We start from the raw sequence: 12,578 nt of genomic DNA on the forward strand, positions 1-12,578 counted from the left end.
CTGGCTTGAAACAGCTCCCCTTCCCCGCCGCAATCCATGACCGAGAAAAAAAAAAAAAGACCCCCCCAAAAAGCAAAATTCTCCTCCCATCCATGTGCTCGGCGGATCGATTGCGGTGGGCTTGTTGTTCCCTTGCCAGGAACCTGGCCTAGCTTCCGCCCCGTGACCGGAAGCAGGAAGCAAAGTGTCCTCCCAGGGACTTGAAAAATATGCCCTCGCAAGAAGGGAAGACCCTCCTACCCCGTTCCTCCAAGGGAGGCGCTTCCAAAACTCTCGGCCGGATCAGAAGCGGGGCTGCCGGCAAGGGCGAAAGGGGTAGGTTGAGGAGACCCTGGCGGAGGATTCAAGCGGCTGCGAGGGAAGGGAAGGGAAGGGAGGCCGAGGAGGGGAGAATGGGAGGCGGCGGAGGGTTTATCAGGAGCGTTTTGGGGGGGGGGGAGCCTAGGATGCCGATCCTACATAATTTCATTTGTCTGACTCATCAGCTTTGGTCTAAAGACGCTTAGGATCATCCTGGATGTTCACAGGGACGGGGGGTGGGGGGAGCTCAAGAGAGGGACCCCCCACTCCCCATCCTAAACTTGGGTCAACAGTCCCTAGGAATTGTGAATAAACTTTGCTCTTCCCCACTTGCAGAATTGTTGCTGCAGGAGCCTTTATTGGGGAGGCAGGTTCTACATATACTGCTTCTGCCTTCTGGGTTTTCCCAGATCGGTGGGTTTAAAATACTTTTTTTTTTTACCCCACCTTTCTCCTTGACAAGGGACCCAAGGCGGCTTACAACATCGAAAGACAGTACATACAGTATTTGAAGTTGGGGACGATGAGTATGCAACGGTGGTTAGCATCGTGAAAAGATAGTACTGAAAGCTAAGAACAGTCGAAAGGCAATGTTAAAGCTAAGAATAATAAGTATAAATTTAAAAGAAATACAATGTCAATCTGAGAGTTGAAAAGTACAAAATTGTAAAACACAAGTTCTGTAGTACTAAAACTCCAGTCCAAGCAGTAATGCATACCAATCTGTCAAAAAACCACAAACAAACAAACAAACAAAAAACCACGGCTTGCCTGAAGAGAAAGGTCTTTGCCTACTTGCTAAAGGATAGCAAAGATGTGGGAGGGAGTTCCAGAGTCTGGGAGCAGCCTCAGAGATTACAACAGGGACTTCCCTTGCTTTTCTATTTTTTAAAAAATTCCCCTATATTAAAAGAGGTTGTGCTTGTATTTAACCTGCAAGATTTAGTTAGTAGAGGGGGGGCAAGGCTGGGATGAGTGTCAATGCCAGATCAATACATATCTGCCCATCTTCCAAACACCTTTTAATTCACTTTTTTTTTTGCCCAGCTGCATCCCAAAGGGCTAACAATCCTCCATAAAGGATTTTTTTTGGCACAAGCAACAGAGCAGACACTGTTCTTCCTCTTCTGTGTTTTTCTCCAATTCCCCTGAAAATCTTTGAGGACAGTTGAGTGCCAGGTTTGGGTCAGGAGCAGGAGAGCTGTGTGGGTTTTCTTTCTCTTTTATGTGTTTGTGTAGGAGAAAGAGTGGGGGAATACTGCAGACGTACACACTTGCTTTATTGGCTATGACAGAGGTTTTGTTTGACACTCCAAGACTTGCCCTATGCATGGACTTTTTTGCGCCACAAATATAAAGCTTGTAGTTTTTGTAAGGCATATATGTCTCTTATCTCCACCCCCAATAGCATCAAATTAATAACTGATTGGCTTTAAATATTCCTTATATCAGTTGTAGACAAGGTATATTGAATGAATTTAAGAGGGCATTGCATCCAGCCTCTCTGAATATTCTAGATTTCCCCTTCAACCCATCGATTTATATTTTGCTTTGTTTGTGTTATACTGTATGAGTGTACCTCCCAGAATAGTGCCATGCACTAATAGGACAGTATATGTAGACATCCTTCAGTCTTGAGAGACTGTGGTAAAGGTAAAGGTTCCCCTTGACATTTAGGCCAGTTGTGTCTGACTCTAGGGCGCGGTGCTCATCCCCGCCTCCAAGACATAGAGCCGGCGTTTGTCCATAGACAGTTTCCGTGGTCACGTGGCCAGCCTGACTAGACACAGAATGCTGTTACCTTCCCACCGTGGTGGTACCTATTTATCTACTTGCATTTACATGCTTTCAAACTGCTAGGTTGGCAGGAGCTGGAACAAGCAATGGGAGCTCACTCCGTCACATGGATTCGATCTTACAACTGCTTCTGACCTTGCAGCACAGAAGCTTCTGCAGTTTAACCTGCAGCACCACCACGTCCCACTGAGAGACTATGGTAACGTGCTCTGAATAGAGGTCTTGGAACAGCATCTAGTGTGGCTGAGAAGGCCCATTCGAGAGTGACAATCCCTTCCACACTGAAGACAAATACAGTCTTCCCCTGCCCGGCTCCCTGATTTTGCTGGTTTTGGGACTGCCTCTTTGCCTCAGTCTATTTAGTCAAAGCTATGGTATTTCCAGTAGTGATGTACGGAAGTGAGAGCTAGACCATAAAGAAGGCTGACAACCGAAGAATTGGTGCTTTTGAATTGTGGTGCTGGAGGAGACTCTTGAGAATCCCTGGACTGCAAGGAGAACAAACCTATCCATTCTGAAGGAAATCAACCCTGAGTGCTCACTGGAAAGACAGATCCTGAAGCTGAGGCTCCAAAACTTTGGCCATCTCATGAGATGAGAAGACTCCCTGATGCTGGGAAAGTGTGAAGGCAGGAGGAGAAGGGGATGACAGAGGGCAAGATGCTTGGACAGTGTCATCGAAGCTACCAACATGATTTTGACCCAACTCCGGGAGGCAGTGGAAGACAGGAGGGCCTGGCATGCTCTGGTCCACAGGGTCACAAAGAGTTGGACATGACTTAACGCCTAAACAGCAACTACTGAACAAATGTCTGTTCAAATTGGTAGAGGCCATGCTATATCGCCTGCCTCCAGGCTGAATGCTCAGATGTCAAGATTTCCCATCTGTTGAGATAGTTTGAACTAAACCAGAAGCCTGTGGCAACTTTTATTGAGCCTTCTGATAGAAAGATCATAGAATCAGAAAAGTGAAGTTGGAAGGGGCCTGCAAGGCCGTCACGTCCAACCTCCTGCTCAGTGCAGGAATATAATCAAAGCTTATCTGCTTAGGTTGAACCAGTTGCTACTGATTGAACCAGTAGTATGTGGCAACTAGAGTAGGCCCATTGATTCCAAAGGATTTAATAAATTGACACATATGTAAATTCCATTGATCTAGTCGGCCTACTTTAGTCTGTTTAATTATTTATTTTATTTTATTTAAAATATTTTTACCCTGTCTTTCTCCTTAAAAAAGGACCCAAGGCAGCTTACAGCATTAAAATACAATATTTAAAGCTAAGAACAATGAGTATAAAAATGCAGCTTACATCATTGAAATACAACATTAAAGCTAAAAACAATATGTGTGCAAATATTTTTCAAATATCAACAACCTGAAGAAATGGTAAACACAGGGAAAACTCAACTGAATAGAAAGGTCTTTGCCAGCTTGCAGCGGAATAATAAACAAACAAAAAAGGGCCAGTCTGGCCTCCAGTGGGAGGGAGTTCCAAAGTCTGGGAGCAGCAACAGAGAAGGCTGTCTCCTGTGTCCTTACCAAACACACCTCTGAAGGTGGTAGGACCAAGAGAAAGGCCTTTCCTAATGATCTTAGCAGCCAAACCGGCTTATAATGCAGTCTCTGAGAAATCTCAGGCCATTTTGGGCTTGATAGGTTAAAACCAGCACTTTGAATTGTCTCTAAAAAATGGATCAACAGCTAGTGGAGCTGCTGTAATGGGGGTTATGTGATCACCGTAACCAGTCCCTGTCAGCAATTTGGCTGCTGTGTCTTGGACCTGCTAAAGTTTCCTTACACTTCACATCATCAGCCCCACACAGAGTACATTACAGTAATCCAAACGGGATGTAACTGAGGTGTGTGTCACAGTGGCCAGATCAAATCTGTCAAGAAATGGTCGTAGCTGGTGCGCTAGTTTTAATTGTGCAAAAGTTGCGACTTAACTTCAGAATTTCAGCCCCTATCTTGGCGAGGAGCATCTATATTGAAGTTTTCCGTTGGACTGACATCTAGCTCATTTTAGAGAAACACAAATATTTTCCCTGAAGCAGAATATCTTCTTGTCAATCCTGGCTTGATTTCCTATCTGGAATTAAGACCTCTGATTCCTATATCAATTCATCTTGGGCTGAGTGGAAAATGGAGTTCACCTAATAGCACAACACAGATGATGTAATTAAAATACATTTAAGGTCCAAATTAGAATTGCACGTTTGACCTGAACTCCAGTGTGGAGTACCATGCCTGCCTTCAGTCCTAGTGGAGCGTCGTCCCCACCTCTGCTCTCGAGGTGTATTGCCCAATCCAATTCTCCATTGTCTGTTCCTTCTAAACTCTGTTAGAAGGTCAGTTTATCTCTCTGAACCTAATTTTCTTATATTTTCCTCTAGGTCAGGATTCTCCTGAAGTAGCAGTCAAGCTGGGGCCGGATAAGGACTCATGTGACGCTTTCTCGGCGATAAACTCAGGTGATGCAGAAGCTGGTGAAGATCTTCCCTTAGGGCCCAGTTTTTGCAATGTGTCCAGCTTCTAGTCATTTGTTATATGGAATGCAGATATTTCTCCAGCACTTATAGTACAAGTGTTTAGTTGAAGTGGACATTTCTTCACCATCACTTTATCATTAACAATGTTGTTTATCATTAACAATGTTGCTAGTACCTTATCAGTGCTAGGATCCTTGTGGCCAAAGTCCTGTTGCTTTCTGTAGTAAATCGCACTACAGTAGGCCCATTGAATCAATGGGAACTTAGTGAGTCACATCCTATGTAAGTGCTTTTGATTCAAATGGACCTCCTCTAATTGCGACTTACTGTGCTAAAGTAAGTCACAGCTAGAGTAGACCCATTGGAGTCAATGGAATTCCCTGAAGAGTTGACTCACCAAATCCCCATTGATTCAATGGGCTTACTGTGGTGCAGTTTACTACAAAAAGCTACAAGAATTTGGCTTTTGTTTTTAAGATTTTTTAAAAAAATTATTGTAATAATTGTATTTATTTATTATTTACAATAAATTGTTATTGTGTCAGTGAAATAACCAGATTAAGCTACACAAATAATATTTATTGATTGAGAAGGAATACAAACCCCTGATTTTTGCATAATTTCTGAGATTACCTGAATCCATGGTTATTGTTTTTCGGAAAAGTATGATCCAATCACACTGAAGTAGGTGCATTTCTCAGAATGTCCTGAAGTCTCAAAAATTGTTCTGAGGAGGTACAAAACTCAGAGATATGCATGGTTCCCACATTATAAGATTTCCAGAATGACAAAAGAGACTACAGCTTTGCAAAATATAGGATGACATCTTCAATGGAAATTTTTGTTAGATTTGCTCAAATGAGCCAGTCAGTAACTTTTGGACACAAATAAAGTATGTACTTTGTACTCATAGGTATGGCAGATGCTGCTTAAAGGTGTGATAGCCACCACTTTAAATGGCTTTGTAAAGGAATAAATAATTGAAAATGGATTCATTGCCTGCTAAGCAAATGGTACCTCCATGTTCAGTAGCAGTATATCTCTGAATGCCATTTGCTAGGCAAGGGGACCAACCACAGCTAAGAAAGATTCTTTTATTTTCATTAAACTGCTCAGATGCTCCCTTTCACAGGCTGCTACCTATACTATTTGCAGACAGATGTCTTTGCCAGCTCATGGCATAAGGGACTTACAGAAAAACTACATCTCTCAAGCTTCTCTATGGACTTCTTATCTTACTTCTTCAGGGTAGCATTAAGCCAATATTTATTCATTGTATCAAAGATGTAGACCTTTTCTAGCTTGTGCAGACAGAACTTGCTCACCACTGTGTTTTGACCTAAATTTTAACTTCCCCAAGCCAGCTCATTACCCATACCAAATTACAGCACCAAGACATCACTTTGCTTTTTCAAGGGCCAGATTTAACTGCTTTCCCTCAGTCCTTTTAAAAGGGCATTTTAATAACACCCCATACGGTGAAAGGATCTGTCCCTGCGGGAAAGAAATGATTGAAACCTTTGGCGCAGATCATTTTAGAATGTAGCCTATACAGGATCGAACGTATTCGATATCTTGGTTCAGTCATGAGTAAATGTTACTGGTCTACCTCCCGCAGGCTATCTGAAGTTTCTGTTGTCCGGAGAGAATCCAATAATAACACAGTTAGTGGCTAAGATTTTACTTTCAGCTATAAGAACTCGCAAAACGCTATAGCAAGATTTTATACTATACTCTGTATCTATTTTATGTATTTTATCTTTGTGTAATCAGGTCTATGACTGCATAATAAAACTTTACACAGACCGCTTCCTGTGGGGGACCCGACACCAAACTACATGGCAGTCTGCTGTGACTCAAGAGAGTTCCTACATTTTACAGCTATTTCTCAGTTAGACAATACAGTGGTGCCTCGCTTTACGACGTTCATTCGTTCCAGCGAAATCACTGTAGAGCGAAAACATCGTAAAGCGAAATAAAAAAGCCCATTGAAATGCATTGAAACCCGTTCAATGTGTTCCAGTGGGCTGAAAACTCACCGTACAGCGAAGATCCTCCATAGGGGTGGCTATTTTTGCTGCCTGTGCAGTGAGGAATCCATCCCTAAGCACAGCGGGGGGCCATTTTGAAACCCGACGATCAGCTGTTTTTGATCATCGTAAAGCGAAAATTGGTTCCCGAAGCAGGGAACCGATCATCGCAAAGTGGAAAAACCCCATTCAACCCATCATTTTGCGATCACAATTGCGATCACAAAAATATCGTCTTGAAGCTGATTCGTTATTATACAGGGTAATCATAAAGCAGGGCACGACTATACAAAGATAAACCCGTGAGACATTTAGGCTAACCCCCACCCAACTTTGTCTCCTGTTAAGACAGAGGAATGGTGCTCTTCTGAAACATCCACTCATTGTCCTCATCTTCTTCCCTTCTCAGAATGCGGAACAGTGTTGGTGTCTCAATCCAGAAGGAGGAAAAGCAAAAGGGAGAAAAGGAGTGCCACAAAAGCTGCTCAGGTAGGAGATTCTTTGCTATTGCTGCTGCTGCTGTCGGGGATTTAAAAATGCTAAACAGAAAAGAGAGAGTTTATGGATTTTGCTGCACATGGAGATACCTCTACCCAGAACGTCTGCAAATATTCAAGGCCTCGCAGAGATCTGTCTGATGTCCAAATTCAGGTGGAGAAAAGAGTCACTATCAAAAATCCCCCTCTCTGAGAGAATCCGTGGGGGAAATAGGGTGAAAGAGACCCTTGCAGTTAAGTTGGTATCCAACCGATAGCTCTGTGACTAAAACTTTGAGGAACCCTTGACTTTGGAATCTCAGGAAAAAACTATGCTGAACTTTGTATTTCTCCACAGCACAACCCCTATGTTTTGCACTGCACCCATAACACCAGTCAGGGTTCCCGGTTAACCCCTTCCCCCCCAAGTTGCAGACTGTTCTTTTCACTCAAAAAACATAGGTTGAACTGTCGGGGCATTCCACCATTGATTTGTTTTCCGTTCTTGATTCTAACCTGATTAGGCTCCGTCATGGTTGTTATCGGTCTTCCTTTCATGTCTGCCCTAGTGTGAGATCTTTTCACTGTTCTAGGAACCAGTGGCCTTTGAGGATGTGGCTGTCTATTTCACAGCGGAGGAGTGGGACCTGCTGGGTCCGAACCAAAAGTCACTGTACAGTGAGGTGATGATGGAAAACTACGAGAATGTGTCCTATCTCGGTAAGGAATTTGCTTTGGTCCAAATCCCTTCTCCTTCCTATCCCTACTTGCTTTTAGGGTTATTGGGACCTGGCAAGTCTACTGGCGCAGAGTTTTGACTCCGGTGATTCCCTTTTTGTGCACTTAGAAAGGATCAAAAAGAGGAGTTACTGTGCGCTGAAACTGTGCAGGTGGTGAAGCAGGGCAGCTGGCCTCCTTCTCAAGCTCCCTCACTAAAACACCCACACAGGACACCCCTATCAACTCTCACTGTTCCTTCACTCCTGCATACGAGTTTTCAGAAGTGAATGAACCTTGGGGCACAGTGGTTGAACTGCAGTACGACCTGGGTTTGATCCCAACAGGCTCCAGTAGCCAATTCAAGGTCAACCCAACGGTCCATCCTTCCCAGATTGGTCAAGTGAGTACCCAGCTTGCTGGAAAGGCAATGTGTAGCCGATGCAATTACAGTGGTGCCCCGCATAGCGACGTTAATCCGTTCCAGGAAAAACGTCGCTATCCGGAAACATCGCTAAACAGAACGGAAAACCCCATAAGAACGCATTAAACTCCTTTTAATGCGTTCCTGTGGGGAATAAACTCACCGCTAAGCAGGAATCCTCCATAGGGAGCCATTTTCGCCGCCTCGGTAAGTGAGGAATCGGTGCGAAAACGCTGCGGGCAGCCATTTTGTTGATCCGGCTTCCATTTTGGAACCGCCGATCAGCTGTTTTAAAACATTGCAAATTTTTTATTTATTATTATTTTTATTTATTTGATTTATATCCCGCCTATCTGGACCAGCGGCCCACTCTAGGCGAAACGCTTACCGATCATCGCATTGCGATGTTTTGCCTATTTAAAACATCGCAATGCGATCGCAAAAACAATCGCAAAATCCGCATCGCTATGCGGATCCGTCGTTAAACTGTGCACTCGTTATGCAAGGCACCACTGTATATTATAAACTACCTAGCGAGTGCTTTAAATGCTGTGTGTGTGTTTAGTCGTTTAGTCGTGTCCGACTCTTCGTGACCCCATGGACCAGAGCACGCCAGGCCCTCCTGTCTTCTACTGCCTCCCGGAGTTGTGTCAGGTTCATGTTGGTTGCTTCGCAGACACTGTCCAGCCATCTCATCCTCGGTCGTCCCCTTCTTCTCTTGCCATCACACCTTCCTAACATCAAGGTTTTTTCCAAGGACTCTTTTCTTCTCATGAGATGGCCAAAGTACTGGAGCCTCAGCTTCAGGATCTGTCCTTCAAGTGAGCATTCAGGGTTGATTTCCTTTAGAACTGATAGGTTTGTTCTCCTTGCAGTCCAGGGGATTCTCAAGAGCCTCCTCCAGCACCACAATTCAAAGGCATCAATTCTTCGGCGGTCTGCTTTCTTTATGGTCCAGCTCTCACTTCCATACATCACGACAGGAAAAACCATAGCTTTGACTATTCGGACTTTTGTTGGCAAGGTGATGTCTCTGCTTTTCAAGATGCTGTCAAGATTTGTCATCGCTTTCCTCCCAAGAAGAAAGCGCCTTTTAATTTCAGGGCTGCTGTCTCCATCTGCAGTGATCATGGAGCCCAGGAAGATAAAATATGACACTGCCTCCATATCTTCCCCTTCTATTTCCCAGGAGGTGATGGGACCAGTGGCCATGATCTTAGTTTTTTTGATGTTGAGTTTCAGACCGTTTTTTGCACTCTCCTCTTTCACTCTCATTACAAGGTTCTTTAATTCCTCCTCACTTTCTGCCATCAGAGTGGTATCATCTGCATATCGGAGGTTGTTGATATTTCTTCCGGCAATCTTAATTCCGGCTTGGGTTTCTTCCAGTCCAGCCTTCCGCATGATGTATTCTGCATATAAGTTAAATAAGCTGGGGGACAGTATACAGCCTTGCCGTACTCCTTTCCCAATTTTGAACCACTCAGTTGTTCCATGACCAGTTCTAACTGTTGCTTCCTGTCCCACATATAGGTTTCTCAGGAGACAGATAAAGTGGTCAGGCACTCCCATTTCTTTAAGAACTTGCCATAGTTTGCTGTGGTCCACACAGTCAAAGGCTTTCGCATAGTCAATGAAGCAGAAGTAGATATTTTTCTGGAACTCTCTGGCTTTCTCCATAATCCAGCGCAAGTTAGCAATTTGGTCTCGAGTTCCTCTGCCTCTTCGGAATCCAGCTTGTACTTCTGGGAGTTCTCGGTCCACATACTGCTGAAGCCTACCTTGCAGGATTTTGAGCATAACCTTGCTAGCGTGCGAAATGAGTGCAATTGTACGGTAGTTGGAGCATTCTTTGGCACTGCCTTTCTTTGGGATTGGGATGTAGACTGATCTTTTCCAATCCTCTGGCCACTGTTGCGTTTTCCAAACTTGCTGGCATATTGAATGTAGCACCTTAACAGCATCATCTTTCAAGATTTTAAATAGTTCAACTGGAATGCCATCACCTCCACTGGCCTTGTTGTTAGCCAGGCTTTCTAAGGCCCACTTGACTTCGCTCTCCAGGATGTCTGGCTCAAGGTCAGCAACTACATTGTCTGGGTTGTCCGGGATATCCAAATCTTTCTGATATAATTCCTCTGTGTATTCTTGCCACCTCTTCTTGACGTCTTCTGCTTCTGTTAGGTCCCTCCCATTTTTGTCTTTTATCATGTTCATCTTTGCGCAAAATGTTCCTCTAATATGTCCAATTTTCCTGAACAGATCTCTGGTCTTTCCTTTTCTGTTATCTTCCTCTATTTCTTTGCATTGTTCATTTAAGAAGGCCCTCTTGTCTCTCCTTGCTATTCTTTGGAAGTCTGCATTCAACTTTCTGTAACTTTCCCTATCTCCCTTGCATTTTGCTTCCCTTCTCCTCTCTGCTATTTCTAAGGCTTCGTTGGACAGCCACTTTGCTTTCTTGCATTTCCTTTTCTTTGGGATGGTTTTCGTTGCTGCCTCCTGGACAATGTTACGAGCCTCTATCCAAAGTTCTTCAGGCACTCTGTCCACCAAATCTAGTTCCTTAAATCTGTTCTTTACTTCCACTGTGTATTCATAAGGGATTTGGTTTAGATTATACCTGAGTGGCCCAGTGGTTTTTCCTAATCTCTTCAGTCTAAGCTTGAATTTTGCTATGAGAAGCTGATGATCAGAACCGCAGTCAGCTCCAGGTCTTGTTTTTGCTGACTGTATAGAGCTTCTCCATCTTTGGCTGCAGAGAATATAATCAATCTGATTTCGATATTGCCCATCTGGTGATTTCCATGTATAGAGTCGCCTCTTGTGTTGTTGGAAAAGAGTGTTTGTGATGACCAGCTTATTCTCTTGAGAAAACTCTATTAGCCTTTGTCCTGCTTCGTTCTGAACTCCAAGGCCAAACTTCCCTGTTGTTCCTTTTATCTCTTGGCTCTCTACTTTAGCATTCCAGTCCCCTAGAATGAGAAGAACATCTTTCTTTGGTGTCAGTTCTAGAAGGTGTTGTAAATCTTCATAGAATTGTTCAATTTCAGTCTCCTCAGCAATGCTGGTTGGTGCATAAACTTGGATTATTGTGATGTTGAATGGTCTGCCTTGGATTCGTATTGACATCATTCTATCATTTTTGAGATTGTATCCCATTACAGCTTTTCCCACTCTTTTGTTGACTATGAGGGCTACTCCATTCCTTCTACGGGATTCTTGCCCACAATAGTAGATATGATAATCATCTGAGCTGAATTCGCCCATTCCTGTCCATTTTAGTTCACTGATGCCCAGGATGTCGATGTTTATTCTTGCCATCTCCTGTTTGACCACCTCCAGCTTCCCAATGTTCATAGATCTTACATTCCAGGTTCCTATGCAGTATTTTTCTTTGCAGCATTGGATTTTCCTTTCACTTCCAGGCACGTCCACAGCTGAGCGTCCTTTCGGCTTTGGCCCAACCGCTTCATTAGCTCTGGAGCTACTTGTACTTGTCCTCCGCTCTTCCTCAGTAGCATGTTGGACGCCTTTCGACCTGAGGGGCCCATCTTCCAGCGTCATATCTTTTAGCCTTTTGTTTCTGATCATGGGGCGTTCTTGGCAAAGATACTGGAGTGGCTTGCCATTTCCTACTCCAGGTGGATTGCGTTTAGTCGGAACTCTCCACTATGTCCTGTCCGTCTTGGGTGTCCCTGCACGGCATAGCCCATAGTTTCTCTGAGTTACTCAAGCCCCTTCGCCACGACAAGGCAGCAATCCATGAAGATGGATTGCTACAGGACACTATATAAATGCTACAGGACACTATATAAGCAGCATGCTTTGCTTTTTTGCTTTGCCAGGACTCTTGAGTATGGCAATAGGGTCTGGCAATTGCTAGTTCTCCCTCAATCAAGTCTGTGACTCGCTTCCTTTTGGTACTCAGTCACTTCCTTCCAGTTATAGATGCCCCACCACCTGGCACTTTCTTTGTAATATATTTTCAAATATTTCTTCTGCTGTTTAAAAGAAAGAATCTCACTGGATAATTATATGGCTAGCTGATGGGGCTTTAGCTCCTATATCCCATTGCAGTGATTTTTAATGTTCCTGCAAAAATGCACATAAAAGCAGTGTGTCGCTCTATTGATTACTCCTCTCCTTTCCCCAATTTAATTTCCACTCAATAGTCTGACTCCATTTCCAAAACAGGAAGAGCAGGGGACATGGGTGCTACTGAGGACCTAGAAGGACTGGAAGTCTCAGATATCAGAGTAGGCAGTTATTGACTAAGTTCTCTTAACATAGTAACCCACCCAACCCCACCAAAGCTAGATGTGTTGTCCCAGTTAAACTTTGTCA

At 43.9% G+C, this 12,578-nt stretch overlaps 1 protein-coding gene across 1 annotated transcript in view; it reads left to right on the forward strand.

Annotated features, from left to right (window-relative positions):
* Window positions 1-168: 168 nt before the first annotated feature.
* LOC110070418 (uncharacterized) overlaps window positions 169-12,578 on the forward strand; it is a 39,209-nt gene continuing 26,799 nt past the window's right edge. Inside the window, 4 exon segments of the mRNA XM_078386112.1 lie at window positions 169-315; window positions 4,492-4,569; window positions 7,027-7,106; window positions 7,687-7,813. Coding sequence (XP_078242238.1) covers window positions 210-315; window positions 4,492-4,569; window positions 7,027-7,106; window positions 7,687-7,813 — 391 coding nt within the window. The 5' untranslated portion in view covers window positions 169-209.

This window comes from Pogona vitticeps, chromosome 2 (genome assembly GCF_051106095.1).
Source record: "Pogona vitticeps strain Pit_001003342236 chromosome 2, PviZW2.1, whole genome shotgun sequence".
Lineage (NCBI taxonomy): Eukaryota > Metazoa > Chordata > Lepidosauria > Squamata > Agamidae > Pogona > Pogona vitticeps.